The following is a 15,697-nucleotide window of genomic DNA, read 5'->3' as shown; positions in this document are numbered from 1 at the left end:
TGATAGCCACTGCCTTCAGGCTAAAAGTGAAATGCCTTGCCTTAAACAAGGGTCTCTACATTCTGCTTCCAACTAATATTGTTCTGCCCTCCACTCCATATACACAGAACTCTGGTCACACTCATCTTTTCATCAATAGCAGAGTCCTCTAAGCCCTCTCATGATTGTACGCCAATGATACTTTATTTCTATGTCTAATATGTTACCTAACATATTGTATTATAATTAGTCTGTTACATGTTTTTATTGCTCTTAGACTCACAGCCATTTGAAGGCAGGGAGTACGCTGCTTGGTATCCCTGGTGTCTAGCACTCACTCTGAGAGTGCTGGATGACTGAATGAATAAACTTAGTTATAGAGCATCATAATGTCACTTAAATGTTTTATGTGGAGTCACAAAAACATAAGTCCTTGACAAGCAGGCTGAAAACAAAAATTCTCGATTCTGCTTCTTTTGATTCTTCATTGTGTGAGATGGCTTATAACAGGAGTTCAGTAAAATTCTATTACATGTATTTAGATGGAGTTGATTCTTTGTTCTGTGAGTGGGCTTCCTCTTATCATTCCCTGACTTTTTTTGTGTACCTACTCATTGTTAGCCACTGTGCTAAAGGCTATACAGGCTAGGGATATAGGAATGGACCAGGCAGATGTGGTCACAAGCCTCACATAGCTTATTGTCTCCTATGTCAATGACAGTAGGGATGAGCGTAATAAATACCTCCCGAATGTTCTGCTGCTCCACCTCGTGCCGCTTGATCATTATTTTCCGCTTGAAGAAACGACAATTTTTGTCGTAGTACAGTCTCTGTTGAGTGAGAAGGTGGGCTTCCTCTTCAGCCTGCGTGTGCTGCAAGTTCTCTTTATGTTTGGAGATCCGCTCTTGCTTCTCTTTCTTGGGTGTGCTGTGGTCCTCATTCATTTCCTAAAAAGAAAAGACAAAAACCAAGCTGGTCTCACTAAATGAAAGGGACTGCAACAGCTTACTGCAACTGAAGATTAAGTTATTTGGAAAGCCAATGCAAATGTAAGCACAGAAAAACTTGGTGTTGTATATCCTTCCCCCATTTTTTTTTTAATTTGCCTATTAATTGAGTATTAAGTGAGAGGGACACTTGTGAGTTTCTGTATCTTTGGCTTCTCACTCTCAGAAATTATTTGTTCACTCATTCACTCAACACAAACTTAATAAGCTCCTATCATGTGACAGGCAGTGTGCAAGATACATGATACAAAGGTGAGTAAAAGGCCATCATATTTGCCACCATGTGTCTTTACATTATAGAATCAAAAATTAAAGAACCGCAGAAATGAACTAAAAATTACTGTGATCACTGCTTTGAAGAGGATGTACTGGGTCCTATAAGAATTTAATAGAAAATATTTAATCTTGGTAACAACTAAGAAAAATTAGTAGGAGTTAACCAGTGGAAAAGGAGAGGGGAGAATACTCTCAGTAGAGCAAACAGCATGTGTAAAGCCCTAGGGGTGGGGGAGGAAACATGGCGCCATCAAGGGTTGAAAGAAGGTCAGAGTGGCTGGTGTAATGTAACATGAGATGAGTCTGACCAGGTAGGTGGGACCATTGAGGCTTTACAGACCAGTATAAGGACACTGATCTTTAGTATAGGAGAAATGGATTTCATGTATGTGAGAGTGTCATAATGAGATGCATTTCAAAATGATTGCTCTGGCTGCCATGGGGAGAAGAGAATGAAGGAGGCAAGAACATACGAAGATAGCTACTGGAACGGTCCAGGCAAGAGAGATGATAGTAGCTTGGACAAAGGAAGTAGTGACAAGACTGAGAGAAGTAGACAGATTCCAAAGAGAAGAGGTGACTATGCAAATGTCACTAGTTTGAATTTTAGGACAAAGCATTCGTCACTTGGGATTACAGAGTAAATAAACCATCTATATTTTCAAAAGGACAAAATTCACAATTTTTCCAGAACATCTGAGTAAAGGAAACAAAGCAGTGAATCAGACAGTTAAGACATTAAACTATGGTGAAAAGAAAAAGACTACTTATTAAGAAAGTACAGTCTACTCTTCTTTCTTCATTTGGTTAGCTACTCACTCAGCTAAAATCTCCTTCAATTGCTAACACCTATTTTACTTAATGTTTTGTGATGCAGATATCATAGACTATTTTACCTCTTAGCCAAGAAGTCTCTATAAATCAATTTTAAACTATTCTGTTCCAGTGAAGCTGTAAGTGAAATCTTAGAATCGACAAGAGAAAGTGTTGTTTTCAGAGTAAGCTGGAGTAAGGCTGGGTCATTCATCTCTTCATGCCGTGATGTCACTACTTGGTTTGCCATTAACCACTAGCCTGCAGACCCCAATTCAAATATAATCACAAAAATTTACTCCAAAATCAAGAATAGGCCAGGCGTAGTGGCTCACGCCTGTAATCCCAGCACTCTGGCTGAGGAGGGTGAATCACGAGGTCGGGAGATCGAGACCATCCTGGTTAACACGGTGAAACGCTGTCTCTACTGAAAATACAAAAAAATTAGCCGGACGTAGTGGCGGGCGCCTGTAGTCCTAGCTACTCAAAAGGCTGAGGCAGGAGAATGGTGTGAACCCAGGAGGCAGAGATCGCGCCACTGCACTCCAGCCTGGGTGAGAGAGCAAGACTCCATCTCAAAAAAAAAAAAAAAAAAAAAAGCAAGAATAAATTAGTTCTCGACCATCTATCATCCTGTGCTGGGATTACAGGCATGAGCCACTGTGCCCAGCCAAGGAAGGTATTTAGAGTGGAGAAAAACCTCAAAATTTCTTAGGCTATCTCTGATCCAGCAACATCCTATTATGATATAAAAATTAAGCTCAAGCCAATAACTCAGAGAAAATGGAAAGAATGTGAACCTTCTGAGTCGGGCTATTCTCTCTACACCCAGGTTTTCTAGACTTTATGGTGTCAGAGATTCTACCCATTCAGCCAGTGTAAATCAAATACAATTTCTATTAGGTCTAACAATTACCAGTGGCTTACCTGGGCAGGGCAAAAAATCCCTAGGCCCACCCCAACGCCCCTGGTTTCACTTCCTAACTAAAAAAGAATTGGAGGAGAACCTTGCTAAATCCTCTACTGCTAACCTACAAATCAGAATATGAGCTCAGGCCAGGCGGGGTGGCTCACGCCTGTAATCTCAGCACTTTGGGAGGCTGAGGTGGGTGGATCACCTGAGGTCAGGAGTTCAAGACCAGCCAGGGTAACATGGTGAAACCCCGTTTCTACTAAGAATATAAAAAATTAGCCGGGCATGGTGGTGCACTCCTGTAATCCCAGCTACTTGGGAGGCTGAGGCAGGAAAGGCTCTTGAACCCAGGAGGCGGAGGTTGCAGTGAGCTGAGATTGTGACATTATACTCCAGCTTGGGCAACAACAGCGAAACTCCGTCTCAAAAGATAAAAAAAGAATATGAGCTCAAACACATGATTTTATATATACTAAAACAATGCCCCATGTTGAATTTTATTAAACCTTAATACACTTAGTACGTCTACAAATTAGAAATACTAAGGTTGATGAGAAAAAAGTCCATGGAGCTGCAGACAATTCACCTGTACGTACTGGTAAAAGGAGAACTGAAGAAATTTGAGCTTTCAGATCAAAGTGCAGTTCTTCAAGAACTTCTTAAGTCCACTAGTGATCTTCAACCAAATATTCCAGAATCAATCATTCATCTATCGAATAGTGACATGTACAGGACACAGGGATACAGTCGTGAACAAACAAAAACATTGTATGTGCTCTTATGATGCTTACCAGTTAGTAGAGTAAGTAGCTAAAATAATCATTAAACAAATGTATCATTAAAAGCTCTAGTGTTGGCCGGGCGCGGTGGCTCAAGCCTGTAATCCCAGCACTTTGGGAGGCCGAGACGGGCGGATCACGAGGTCAGGAGATCGAGACCATCCTGGCTACCACGGTGAAACCCCGTCTCTACTAAAAAATACAAAAAACTAGCCGGGCGAGGTGGCGGGCGCCTGTAGTCCCAGCTACTCGGGAGGCTGAGGCAGGAGAATGGTCTAAACTCGGGAGGCGGAGCTTGCAGTGAGCTGAGATCCGGCCACTGCACTCCAGCCTGGGCGACAGAGCAAGACTCTGTCTCAAAAAAAAAAAAAAAAAAAAAAAAAAAAAAAAAGCTCTAGTGTTAGGAAACCAGAGACATCTGTCTTGGTTGAGGCAGTTAGAAAAGGCTTCCCTAGGGAAGTGATATTTAAGTTAAGATTCTAATAACCAATCCCATGTCGTACGAGGAGAAGAAGTAGGAATTAACCGAGCAGAATTGTGGTCAGGAGGGCTTGGGGGTAGGGAGAACATCTTGGCGGAAGAAACAGTATGTGGAAAGACCTTGGGGAAGGGTGGAGCTTGATATGATAAATTTGAGGAACTGAAAGGTGACTATGGTAGCTGGTGCAGCGAAGAGTGGGTTGAGGGTGGGGGCAGCATTAGTGTGAGATGCCACTGAACAAGTAGGCTAGGAAGAGACTGTGTAGGGACTTCTAGGATTTTGACTTGTCCTAAAAGCAGAGAGAAGACAATGGATTTCAAAACTATGCAGTAGAATGACCAGGTTTATGGTTTGAAAAGATCACTTTGACTGATGTGTGGAAAATACACAGGAAGAAAAGAATGGTTTAGAGTTCTATCAGTGGTTCTTGAAATGTGGTCCCTGAAGCAGCAGCAGCAGCAGCAGCAGCAGCAGCAGCGTCATCTGGGAACTTGTTAGAAACACACATTTTCAAACTCTACCCCAGAAAATCTAGGGATAGATTTTTAAAATCTGAAAATCTGGGGGTGGGTTAGCAATCTGTTTTTTTTTTTTTTTTTGAGACGGAGTCTGGCTCTGTTGCCCAGGCTGGAGTGCAGTGGCCGGATCTCAGCTCACTGCAAGCCCCGCCTCCCGGGTTCACGCCATTCTCCTGCCTCAGCCTCCCGAGTAGCTGGGACTACAGGCGCCCGCCACCTCGCCCGGCTAATTTTTTTTGTATTTTAGTAGAGACGGGGTTTCACCGTGTTAGCCAGGATGGTCTCGATCTCCTGAACTTGTGATCCACCCGTCTTGGCCTCCCAAAGTGCTGGGATTACAGGCTTGAGCCACCGCGCCCAGCCCAGCAATCTGTTTTAATAGCATTTTAGGTACTTTTTTTGTTTCTTTGTTTTTTTTTGTTTTTTTTGTTTTTTTTTTTTTTTGAGACGGAGTCTCGCTCTGTCGCCCAGGCTGGAGTACAGTGGCTGGATCTCAGCTCACTGCAAGCTCCGCCTCCCGGGTTTACGCCATTCTCCTGCCTCAGCCTCCCGAGTAGCTGGGACTATAGGCGCCCGCCACCTCGCCAGGCTAGTTTTTTTTTAGTAGAGACGGGGTTTCACCGTGTTAGCCCGAATGGTCTCGATCTCCTGACCTCGTGATCCGCCTGTCTGGGCCTCCCAAAGTGCTGGGATTACAGGCTTGAGCCACCGCGCCCGGCCAATTTTTTTGTTTTTTTTCAGACAGAGTTTGGCTCTTGTCGCCCAGGCTGGAGTGCAGTGGCGTGGTCTCAGCTCACTGCAACCTCTGCCTCTTGGGTTCAGATGATTCTCCTGCCTCAGCCTCCTGAGTTGCTGGGATTACAAGTGTGCGCTACCATGCCTAGTTAATTTTTGTATTTTTAGTAGAGACGAGGTTTCACCATGTTGGCCAGGCTGGTCTCCAACTCCTGATCTCAGGTAATCTGCCCGCCTCGGCCTCCCAAAGTACTGGGATTACAGGCGTGAGTCACTGTGCCCAGCCAGCATTTTAGGTTTTTCTAATGTAAAGTTTGAGACTCGCTGGACTAGAATATTGATCACAATGCAATATGAGTGAATGTTACGTTCCAACCATTCTAATGGCAACTTGGTGAGAACAAACAAGTATCCTTACCTCTTTTATTTTTTCCTTACAAATCTTATACTGCTTCTTCTGACTTTCTAAGAAAGTTGTCAAATCTTTCTTCTGCTGGGCCAAGATCTGTTGCTGGAACTTCTTCTCATCTGCTGCAGCTACCTTTGCCTGATAAAATAACAAATGTAGGATGAATCTGTTCTTTACACAGAATTCAGTGGGTTATAGACTCCAATGCAGTAAGAAAGTCTATAAGTGCTAATAATGTGACATTTTTCAACAAATAATAAAAAATAATTGTTTTCTGAATTTTTTGTATCTTAAACAAAAAACAAAACAGAAATTTTCACCATTGAAAAATACATTCTGGGGCGGGCACGGTGGCTCATGCCTGTAATCCCAGCACTTTGGGAGGTTGAGGCAGACAGATCACCTGAGGTCAGGAGTTCAAGACCAGCCTGACCAACATGGTGAAACCTGGTCTCTACTAAAAATACAAAATTAGCCTGGCATGGTCGTGCATGCCTGAAATCCCAGCTACTTGGGAGGCTGAGGCAGGAGATTTGCTTGATCCTGGGAGGCGGAGGTTGCGGTGAGCTGAGATCACACCACTGCACTCTAGCCTGGGCAACAAGAGCAGATCTCCGTCTCAAAAAAAAAAAAAAAAAAAAGAAAGAAAAAGAAAAATACATTCTGAATTATGGGAAAAATATGAAGGTAAACCATAAACATACTTTATTGAACACAAAAACATTCATGGGATGAAAGGAGACCTAAGAATTTTTTTTTTTGAGATGAGGTCTCACTCTTTCGCTCAGGCTGGAGTGCAGTGGCACGAGCTTAGCTCACTATAGCCTAAAAATCCCAGGATCCAGTGATCCTCCTGCCTCAGCCTCCTGAGTTGCTGGGACCACAGGCATGCAACACCAGTCCTGGCTAAGTATTTTTAAAAAATGATCATACAGACTGGGTCCCACTATGATGCCTAGGGTCATCTCAAATGCTTGGCCTCAAGCTATCCCCTCCTCAGCTTCCCAAAGTGCTGAGACTACAGGCATGAGCCACCATGCCTGGTCAGAACTAAGGATTATAATAAAGGTTTTAAAATCATATTGTTGATAGCCCAAAGGTTAAGTTGTAAAAATGTATAAACAACCATGCCTGGCCAGTTATATTCCAAGAATCAAACTCTAACTGATTAATTTTTCCAACTATCTGGTTTTCCAGTGGTATCATCTCAAGTGTAATTGGAAAGCTAATGGCATCTTGTTTTCTTTCTTTTTTTTTTTTTTTGAGATATTCCCTTTGCCACACAGGCTGGAGTGCGGTGGCATGATTTCAGCTCACTGCAACCTCCACTTCCCGCATTCAAGTGATTCTCATGCCTCAGCCTCCCCAGTAACTGGGATTACACGCACACGCCACCACATCCAGCGAATTTTTGTATTTTTAGTAGAGATGGGGTTTCAACATGTTGGCCAGGCTGGTCTCCAATTCTTGAATTCAAGTGATCCACCTGCCTCAGCCTCCCAAAGTACTGGGATCATAGGCGTGAGCCATTTTGTTCTCTTAGGCACCTGCTGCAATCCACAACAGTCACACGTCATGACATTTTTGGGGGTCCTAAATGAGTAAAACACATACTATATAAAAGGTAACCCAATAAATACTGGCTCCTGAAAGTGACCAAATCTGTTTCTGGTAACCATTGGGTGAAGGATATATGTAAGACAAGCGACTTGGGAGATAGAGAGGGAATTATGCTTCATGGCTCATGGCTCTTTTTATGTATCTTTTTCACCTGCAACTTCCATTATGGACAATTCTTCCATTATGAACAATTCTCATAACATATTTACCAAGTCAAATCTCAAGAAAGAATCTGACTGATTGATTTAATCAACATCATCCTTGTCTGGGCAGAGGTTTTCATGCCAGACTGCCTGACAGATTGATGGCTGCTGGGGAAATCTTCCTTCTACAACTTGATGGTTCCTTCCATGTGGAGACAGAGAGAGACAGAGAGACAGAGAGACAGAGAGAGCGAGCAAGCTTGCTCAATTATGGAAACACCCTGGAACCATGTCCCCAGTCACTGCATCCCCAGGGAGCACATGTCCACCACATTTTTCAACACTATGGAAGTCTCATGGGGGTGGCAGGAAAGGTGACTCGGTTTTAGCATTGCCTGAGCAGGCAAGTGTGCTTAATTTTGTTTTCCTGCAGACATAAATTACCTCTTGTACCTAACATGTATCAGTGATAAAGATGATATTATGACTATCTGCCTCACCCTTTTTTTTGTTTGTTTGTTTGTTTTTTTGAGATGGAGTCTCGTTTTTGTTGCTCAGGCTGGAATGCAATGGTGCGACCTTGGCTCACTGCAATCTCTGCCTCCCGGGTTCAAGTGATTCTCTTGCCTCAGCCTCTCAAGTAGCTGGGATTACAGGAACCTGTCACCACATCCAGCTAATTTTTTGTATTTTTAGTAGAGATGGGGTTTCACCATGTTGGCCAGGCTGGTCTCGAACTCTTGACCTCAGGTGATCCACCCACCTCAGTCTCCCAAACTTCTGGGATTACAGGCATAAGCCATCATGCCCGGCTGGTTTTTTTTTTGAGATGAAGTCTCGCTCCTGTCACCTAGGCTGGAGTGCAATGGCATGATCTCAGCTCACTGCAATCTCCACCTCCCAGGTTCAAGCGATTCTCCTGCCTCAGCCTTCCAGGTAGCTAGGATTACAGGCACCTGCCACCACGCCTGGATAATTTTTGTATTTTTAGTAGAGTCAGGGTTTTACCATGTTGACCGGGCTGGTCTCGAACTCCTGACCTCAGGTGATCCGCCCGCCTCGGCCTCCCAAAGTGTTGAGATTACAGGCGTGAGCCATCGTGCCTGGATTTTTTTTTTTTTTTTTTTGGAGACAGGGTCTCACTCTGTCACCCAGGCTAGAGTGCAGTAGCACAATCTCGGCTCACCATAACCTCTGCCTCTGGGGCTCAAGCAATCCTCCCGCCTCAGCCTCTCAAGTAGCTGGGACTACAGGCACGTGCCACCACACCCAGCTAATTTTTGCATTTTTTGTAGAGATGGGGTTTTGCCACATCGCCCAGGCTGGTCTTGAACTCCTGGGCTCAAGAGATCCACGCACCTTGGCCTCCCGAAGTGCTGGGATTATAGGTGTAAGCCACCACACCTGGCCTTGTCTGCTTTTAAAATTAGCTTAGAACCTGGATGGGGAAGACACACATTCCCTAGAAAACCCAAACAATTGCCGGACTCATTATTTGCTTCCTTTGCTCAGGGGCCCATCAGCTGTAGGCAGGGATTATCACCACTCTAAGGGACTATTTGTAGAGCAGTTTTCTTTTGAAGAGGACTGTGGGTGGGGCAGATACAGTAACAAACTTGTGTTGTGCACTTTCTCAGAAGATGGCAGCATCTTGTTTCCCTTTACTTGTACCCAGACCACCATCAAGAGACTGATAGTCAGAATATATATATATATATATATATAATTTTTTTTTTTTTTGAGACAGAATCTTGCTCTGTTGCCCAGGCTGGAGTGCAATGGCACAATATTGGCTCACTGTAACCTCTGCCTTCAAGGTTCAAGTGATTGTCCTGCCTCAGCCTCTTGAGTAGCTGGGATTACAGGCATGCGCCACCAAGCCCAGCTAATTTTAGTATTTTTAGTAGAGATGGGGTTTCACCATGTTGGCCAGGCTGGTCTCGAAGTCCTGACCTCAGATAATCTGCCCACCTCAGCCTCCCAAAGTGCTGGGATTACAGGCGTGAGCCACCACGCCTGGCCGCAGAATATATTTGAATGGACAAGAATGTAACATACATTTTCAGTTGCTATTTGAACTCTGAACAACAATTTTACATAGCCCCATAAAATCTAGAAACCCAATTCTGCCACCCCCCAAACAACAATTTTCCTCCATCCCCAACTCCTGCCTCCTGCTAACATCCTGCCACTGACCCCAAAGGTTGGGCTTGGTTGTGGCATGAAGGCGTGTGTGCACATACTGACCTCCTTTTCTATGATAGCCACTTGCTTCTTGGCCAGCTTCTCCAGCTCGATGGACGAGTTGTTGGCATGCGTCTCCACCTCCTTCTGCAGCTTGAGGCGGTGCTCGTCCATCTCAGCCTTCAGCTTGTTCTCCAGGGCGATCAGCTGCTTCTGGTGCTGGCGCCGCATCCGCTTATAACCTGACATCTGTTCCCGCAACTCGTTCTCCTGCTCATGCTCATGGATCTGTCGTGTAACCTGAATTGGGTTAGGAAACAGAACTCAGGTAACCAGGTTCATGGGAGACAAGCTTTCAGGCAAAGTAGAAGGGCCCTGTGGCATAATTTTATAATATAAAATAATATAAAATTCACCATCAATTTACCTACTGTTTAGTGAATGCTCACCTGTAGGGGGCACCGTGCTAGATAGATACTCTATGTATTTTATCCCTAGTCCTCAAAACCATCTCATTCACTCATTCATTTCATTCATGAGGTAGGTGATAACATCTCAGTTTTATAGTTGAAGAAATTGAGTCTTGAAAGAAACTATTTATTCAGGCTGGGCACGGTGGCTCATGCCTGTAATCCCAGTACTTTGGGAGGCTGAGGCGGGCAGATCACTTGAGGTCAGGAGTTGGAGACCAGCCTGGCCAACATGGTAATACCCCGTCTCTACTAAAAATACAAAAATTAGCCAGGCATGGTGGTGGGCACCTGTAATCCTAGTTACTAAGGAGGTTGAGGCAGGAGAATTGCTGGAACCCGAGAGGCAGGGCAGAGGCTGCAGTGAGCTAAGATCACTCCACTGCACTCCAGCCTGGGTGACAGAGACTCCGTCTCAAAATAAAATAAAATAAAATAAAAATAAAAAAAAGAGAAAAAGCCGGGCGCGGTGGCTCACGCCTGTAATCCCAGCACTTTGGGAGGCCGAGGCGGGCGGATCACAAGGTCAGGAGATCGAGACCACGGTGAAACCCCGTCTCTACTAAAAATACAAAAAATGAGCCGGGCGCGGTGGCGGGCGCCTGTAGTCCCAGCTACTCAGGAGGCTGAGGCAGGAGAATGGCGGGAACCCAGGAGGCGGAGCTTGCAGTGAGCCGAGATCGCGCCACTGCACTCCAGCCTGGGCGGCAGAGTGAGACTCCGTCTCAAAAAAAAAAAAAAAAAAAAAAAAAAAAGAGAAAAAAAAAGAAATTATTTATTCAGTCAAAATATGTTTACATATTTTTGATATACCATCACACATATTATATGTTCACAGTAACATAGCTAATAAGGACTGGATTGGGAATCAGGCCCATCTCTATAATTCCAGAGCCATGTTATTTCTACTATACCAAGATTTCTCACCAACACTACCAACAATGAGCCAGCTAATTATCTGTTGTGGGGGCCATCCTGTGCATTGCAGGATGTTTAGCAGCATCCCTGGCCTCTACCCACTAGATGCCAGTAGCACCGCCCACGACATGACAATGGAAAGTATCACCAGATATTGACAAATGTTCCGTTAGGAACAAAATTCCCCTAGTTGAAAACTACTACACTGGTTTGTTTTGTGTGTGTGTGTGTGTGTGTGTGTGTGTGTGTGTGTGTGTGTGTGTGTATACATATATATATTTATTTTGTTAAGGGTCATGTCTCTAGCAGTCATGGACCTTTTAAACTAGTCTGAACAAGATTTATTTCCTATTCCTAATATGAAGAGGTGAGTATGAGATCAAGATCTCTCTTAAATCATGTCTCCCCCAGCCCCTTCTCTACAAAAAAAAGTTACCAAATTACAATACATTCACTTGCTCTCCTAAAGGATAAACGATAAAGCATTGCTATGATTTTTGGAAGGCTACTGTTCTTAGTAACTTTTCCTTAACTCATTTTCAAGTAAACATCCAACAAATTAAAGCTTGTAAATATGTACATTTCAGCACCTCTTGCTCCTTTCTATTAAATCCTTTGTGATTTTCCAGCCCTTCCTTCCATTTATCTTCTCTCTTTATTTTCCTGATCACTTCCTCCTAATTTTTCCTATTTTAGAAAAAAAATCTTAATTCCAGGATTTTAACTTTAGTCTTGTTCTTCACTAAGTGATTTGGTCACTCCTATCTACTGTAAGGCCCATCTCCCCAGCCTAACACCCAAACAAGTTTTACAGGACATTTTCATACTGCTATTAATTGTCTGTACTATTTTCAGTTTATGGGTTAAAATACATTTTATACAAAGAAGAGTTTGTTTCTCTGCTCTTTTTAGAAGGTGGCCCTGCATACTAAATTGAGTACTTACTATCAAGAGAGTGCTGTTCTGTTACAAGATAGTATTATCAAAGTGCACCATTAAACATTAGCCAAACTTTGAAACCTTTCCAGCTGAAACTAACACTGGGTTTCATATTCATTTCTCTTTTCTGAAGGATAATACTCTTTAAAGTATTAAGAATAAGAGCAGAGGATATTTTAAGACCAAAAAAGGATAGCATTACCCAAAAGGCACCTAACCCTCTAAAGAAAATAAATGATTTATTTTGTTATCAGAAAATGTGTTTTTTAATGGATATAGGTCAAGACAAAAGGAGGAAAAGACGTAGTTTGACATATATGTATCAATTTTACTTCTTCATGCTTATATGTTTCTGAAGTACAACTTTAAGGAAGAAACAACTCTAATCAATAGAAAGGATACTATTTAGTCCTTTCTGAATTCAATTGTTTTTCAGAAAAATATGGCAGTAAAGTATCAGGGCTAGGGTAATGCATTTTAGATATGTTTTAGCTAGATACTTTTTCTTATTTTAGCATTCCTTCTTTAATCAGATTCCCAAAGCGGAGGCATGGCACACTCTAAGCTATCATGACACATTTAAAACTTGCCATAAGCATTGGCTTACAGCCAATAAAATATTCTCAGGATGGTCATTTCCCTAAACCAGGAGGCCTAAAGATAAAAGGGAAATGAGTTGTGTCAAGAAAATTTTCTATTTTAATTGGTGTGTGGGTCTCTGTAAAGAGGGTGGCTTTCTACTTGTCCCAGATCACACCTGGTACAAGGATGGGGCAAAGAAAATGTACAGAGCTCAATCTGCTATCACTGTACATCACTGAATTCCAGGAGAGACATTTTGCTTTTGAATGCTTCCCATAATGTGGATAATTACCTTCTTAAACTCCTAATATCACCTTTCATTTGTCACAACTAAACTTTCTAAGTTTCAAATGGTCTTTTTGGGTATAGAGAGAGATACTAAGCTTTATAATTCCATGCTCAAGCTGGATAGATGAATTTAAATAAAAGTATAACCAGATATTTCATTTGTAAAGTCTAACATGAAATATACAAAAAATGTGATATTTAGAGTTAGGTGTGTCTGTGTCTTAAGTGTACACTATGAGTTTTAAGAATACACTTTTTGGTCAATAAAATAAAAAATAAGAGCCTATAACTTTTTCATGCATATGGTTTAAAAAGTGCTTTCACATATAATTTACCTCTTTAATTTTTAGAAGGCCTTGGATTCCTAGGGTTCTTGAATTGCCTGAGGAAATTCTTATCACCAAGGCAGAAAAAGAGTGACTATTTTCTGTTATAAAGTAATAGAGGGAATGAACACTCAAAAAAGTCAAAGCTAGAGAGAGTGGTAAGTCTAAATTACAAATCGAGTAAGTCTGAAATGGGAGAAAGTTATAAAGATGTAGTGACTGTAGTTTTTACAATGGCAGTCTCGAAAATGTGGTCAACTAAAAGTGGCCGGTACCACCCTGCCGTACCCAGTGGATTGCATGGAGAAAAACCTCATCTATCTCTTACTATATAACTGACCTTGGGCAAATTACTTAACCTCTTCAAGTCTCTCAGTTTCTTTCTTTTTTTTTTTTTTTTTTTTTTTTTTGAGACAGAATCTTGCTCTGTCGCCCAGGCTGGGGTGCAGTGGCCGGATCTCAGCTCACTGCAAGCTCCGCCTCCCGGGTTTAGACCATTCTCCTGCCTCAGCCTCCCGAGTAGCTGGGACTACAGGCGCCTGCCACCTCGCCCGGCTAGTTTTTTGTATTTTTTAGTAGAGACAGGGTTTCACCGTGTTAGCCAGGATGGTCTGATCTCCTGACCTCGTGATCCGCCCGTCTCGGCCTCCCAAAGTGCTGGGATTACAGGCTTGAGCCACCGCGCCCGGCCGTCTCTCAGTTTCTTAATGTGTAAAGAGAGAGGAACTACTACTATCTTCCTCAGGGTCAGAGGACTTTCTCATGTGAAAGTGCCTAGCAGGGTGTCTGACTCCTAGGAAATACTCAACGTATGCTGGTTTCCTTCCTTCTGATGCCAGGCTCTGCGAAGCATGTCCCTTTGCCCTCCACTTAGTATTTCTGGTGATGGAGACATAGATCAGAAGAAATGGATCCAGAAGAAAGGGCACATTTAAGGAAAAAATAAATAAATAAAAACAACTGTATCTGTATCCAGGTTGTGGATTATAAGATTATGTATAATTTCTGAATCTGAATTGTTACTCATTTCCTGTATCTAGAATATGTAAAATAAACAAATAAATAATAAATAATGTACCATGAAAAGGAAAACCAAAACTTGTTTTCTAAAGGTTCCTACAGCTGTTCAATGCTATTTTATTTAATGCCAGCAAAATTCAGCCCTAAAACAAACCACTTCATCCGAAGTGCAGAGTGTCCCTCCGGTGTACAAAACACTGCACCTCCGGAACACAAATAATAAGCAACTTCCTGAACACAAAACAAGAGCATGGTGGCTGATAACGTTACCCTCTGAAGAGATCAAAGCCAACTTACAAGATTAATAATATGTAAGAATCAAAATGATACATATGATAAAAGTGGCCACCTCAGCACTTAGAATAAATGAAATTTATAGCAAGTTCTTAAAAAGAATATAGTGAGTCACATTTTGGCATTAGAAACTTAACATTCTATTCTTTAGAATACCTAAGGAAAAACTGTTTTTAAGTTTCTGCTAAAAGTAATGACTGGTAACAGGCAATTCTGCATTTAGAAAAGAATATGTTACATGAAGAATTCTGAAATGCAAACTTATAAATCCAAATTCTCATCTGATAGCAGGGCTGGAGGTAACGTCATTCATTCATTCATTCATTTATTCAACACACATTTATTGAGAGACTTTGACCATATGGGTTGGGCATGTAGATTGGACAGCATAAGTGAGAAATGGTATCAGCAATGACCTTAGTGAGTTAAGAAGTCAAGGATAAGTGAAGAAATATGCAATATTTTGATAAGCATCCTCTGGTATACTGTCCAGGAAGGGAACACATTTTCAAGCATTTAGAAATAGGACTGGGCTCCTGAGAGCTGAAACAGTAGCACTTACTGCTGAGGCTCTCATATTTTTATTCTCATGTACCAAATTCATTCAGGTATCCAATTTCACAATTAGCTGAATTATTAGGGTGCATTTTAAAAACTCCAAATAAAGATTCTCTTTTTATGAGTTTTTCTATCGAATCTGGCAAAGCGAAGTAGAAGAATCTATATTTGCATTAATAGAACAATAATACTTTTCTCCTACATGCCTCCTTGGGAATTCCCCTCTCATGCCCTTCTCCCCGACATGTGTTCTAACATAAATTCGCCTGTGTAATGCTGTCACAGGTGAATGTGTTAGAACACACATTAGGAAGAGGGGCAGTGAGAATTCCTTCACAAAGTCAAAAGCTGAACTCTCACAGGTACAGTGCTCTTTATATGAATATCTCTACCATGGAAACAGCCAAGAGCTCCGGACATTACAAAGTTTTCAGAAGAAATGACA

At 42.3% G+C, this 15,697-nt stretch overlaps 1 protein-coding gene across 6 annotated transcripts in view; it reads right to left on the bottom strand.

Moving 5' to 3' along the window:
- Nucleotides 1-15,697, bottom strand: part of LOC105495041 (TAO kinase 3) — a 232,723-nt gene that overhangs the window by 23,378 nt on the left and 193,648 nt on the right. For all 6 annotated transcript variants that reach the window (XM_071070996.1, XM_071070992.1, XM_071070997.1 and 3 more), the window contains 3 exons: nucleotides 9,921-10,157; nucleotides 5,920-6,048; nucleotides 723-926 (listed from right to left, as the gene is read on the bottom strand). In XM_071070996.1, the coding sequence (XP_070927097.1) occupies nucleotides 723-926; nucleotides 5,920-6,048; nucleotides 9,921-10,157 (570 nt within the window). The remainder of the gene's footprint in view (nucleotides 1-722; nucleotides 927-5,919; nucleotides 6,049-9,920; nucleotides 10,158-15,697) is intronic.

Source organism: Macaca nemestrina, chromosome 10, assembly GCF_043159975.1.
Source record: "Macaca nemestrina isolate mMacNem1 chromosome 10, mMacNem.hap1, whole genome shotgun sequence".
Taxonomy (NCBI): Eukaryota; Metazoa; Chordata; class Mammalia; order Primates; family Cercopithecidae; genus Macaca; species Macaca nemestrina.
This window is presented reverse-complemented; position numbering and strand designations above follow the sequence as displayed.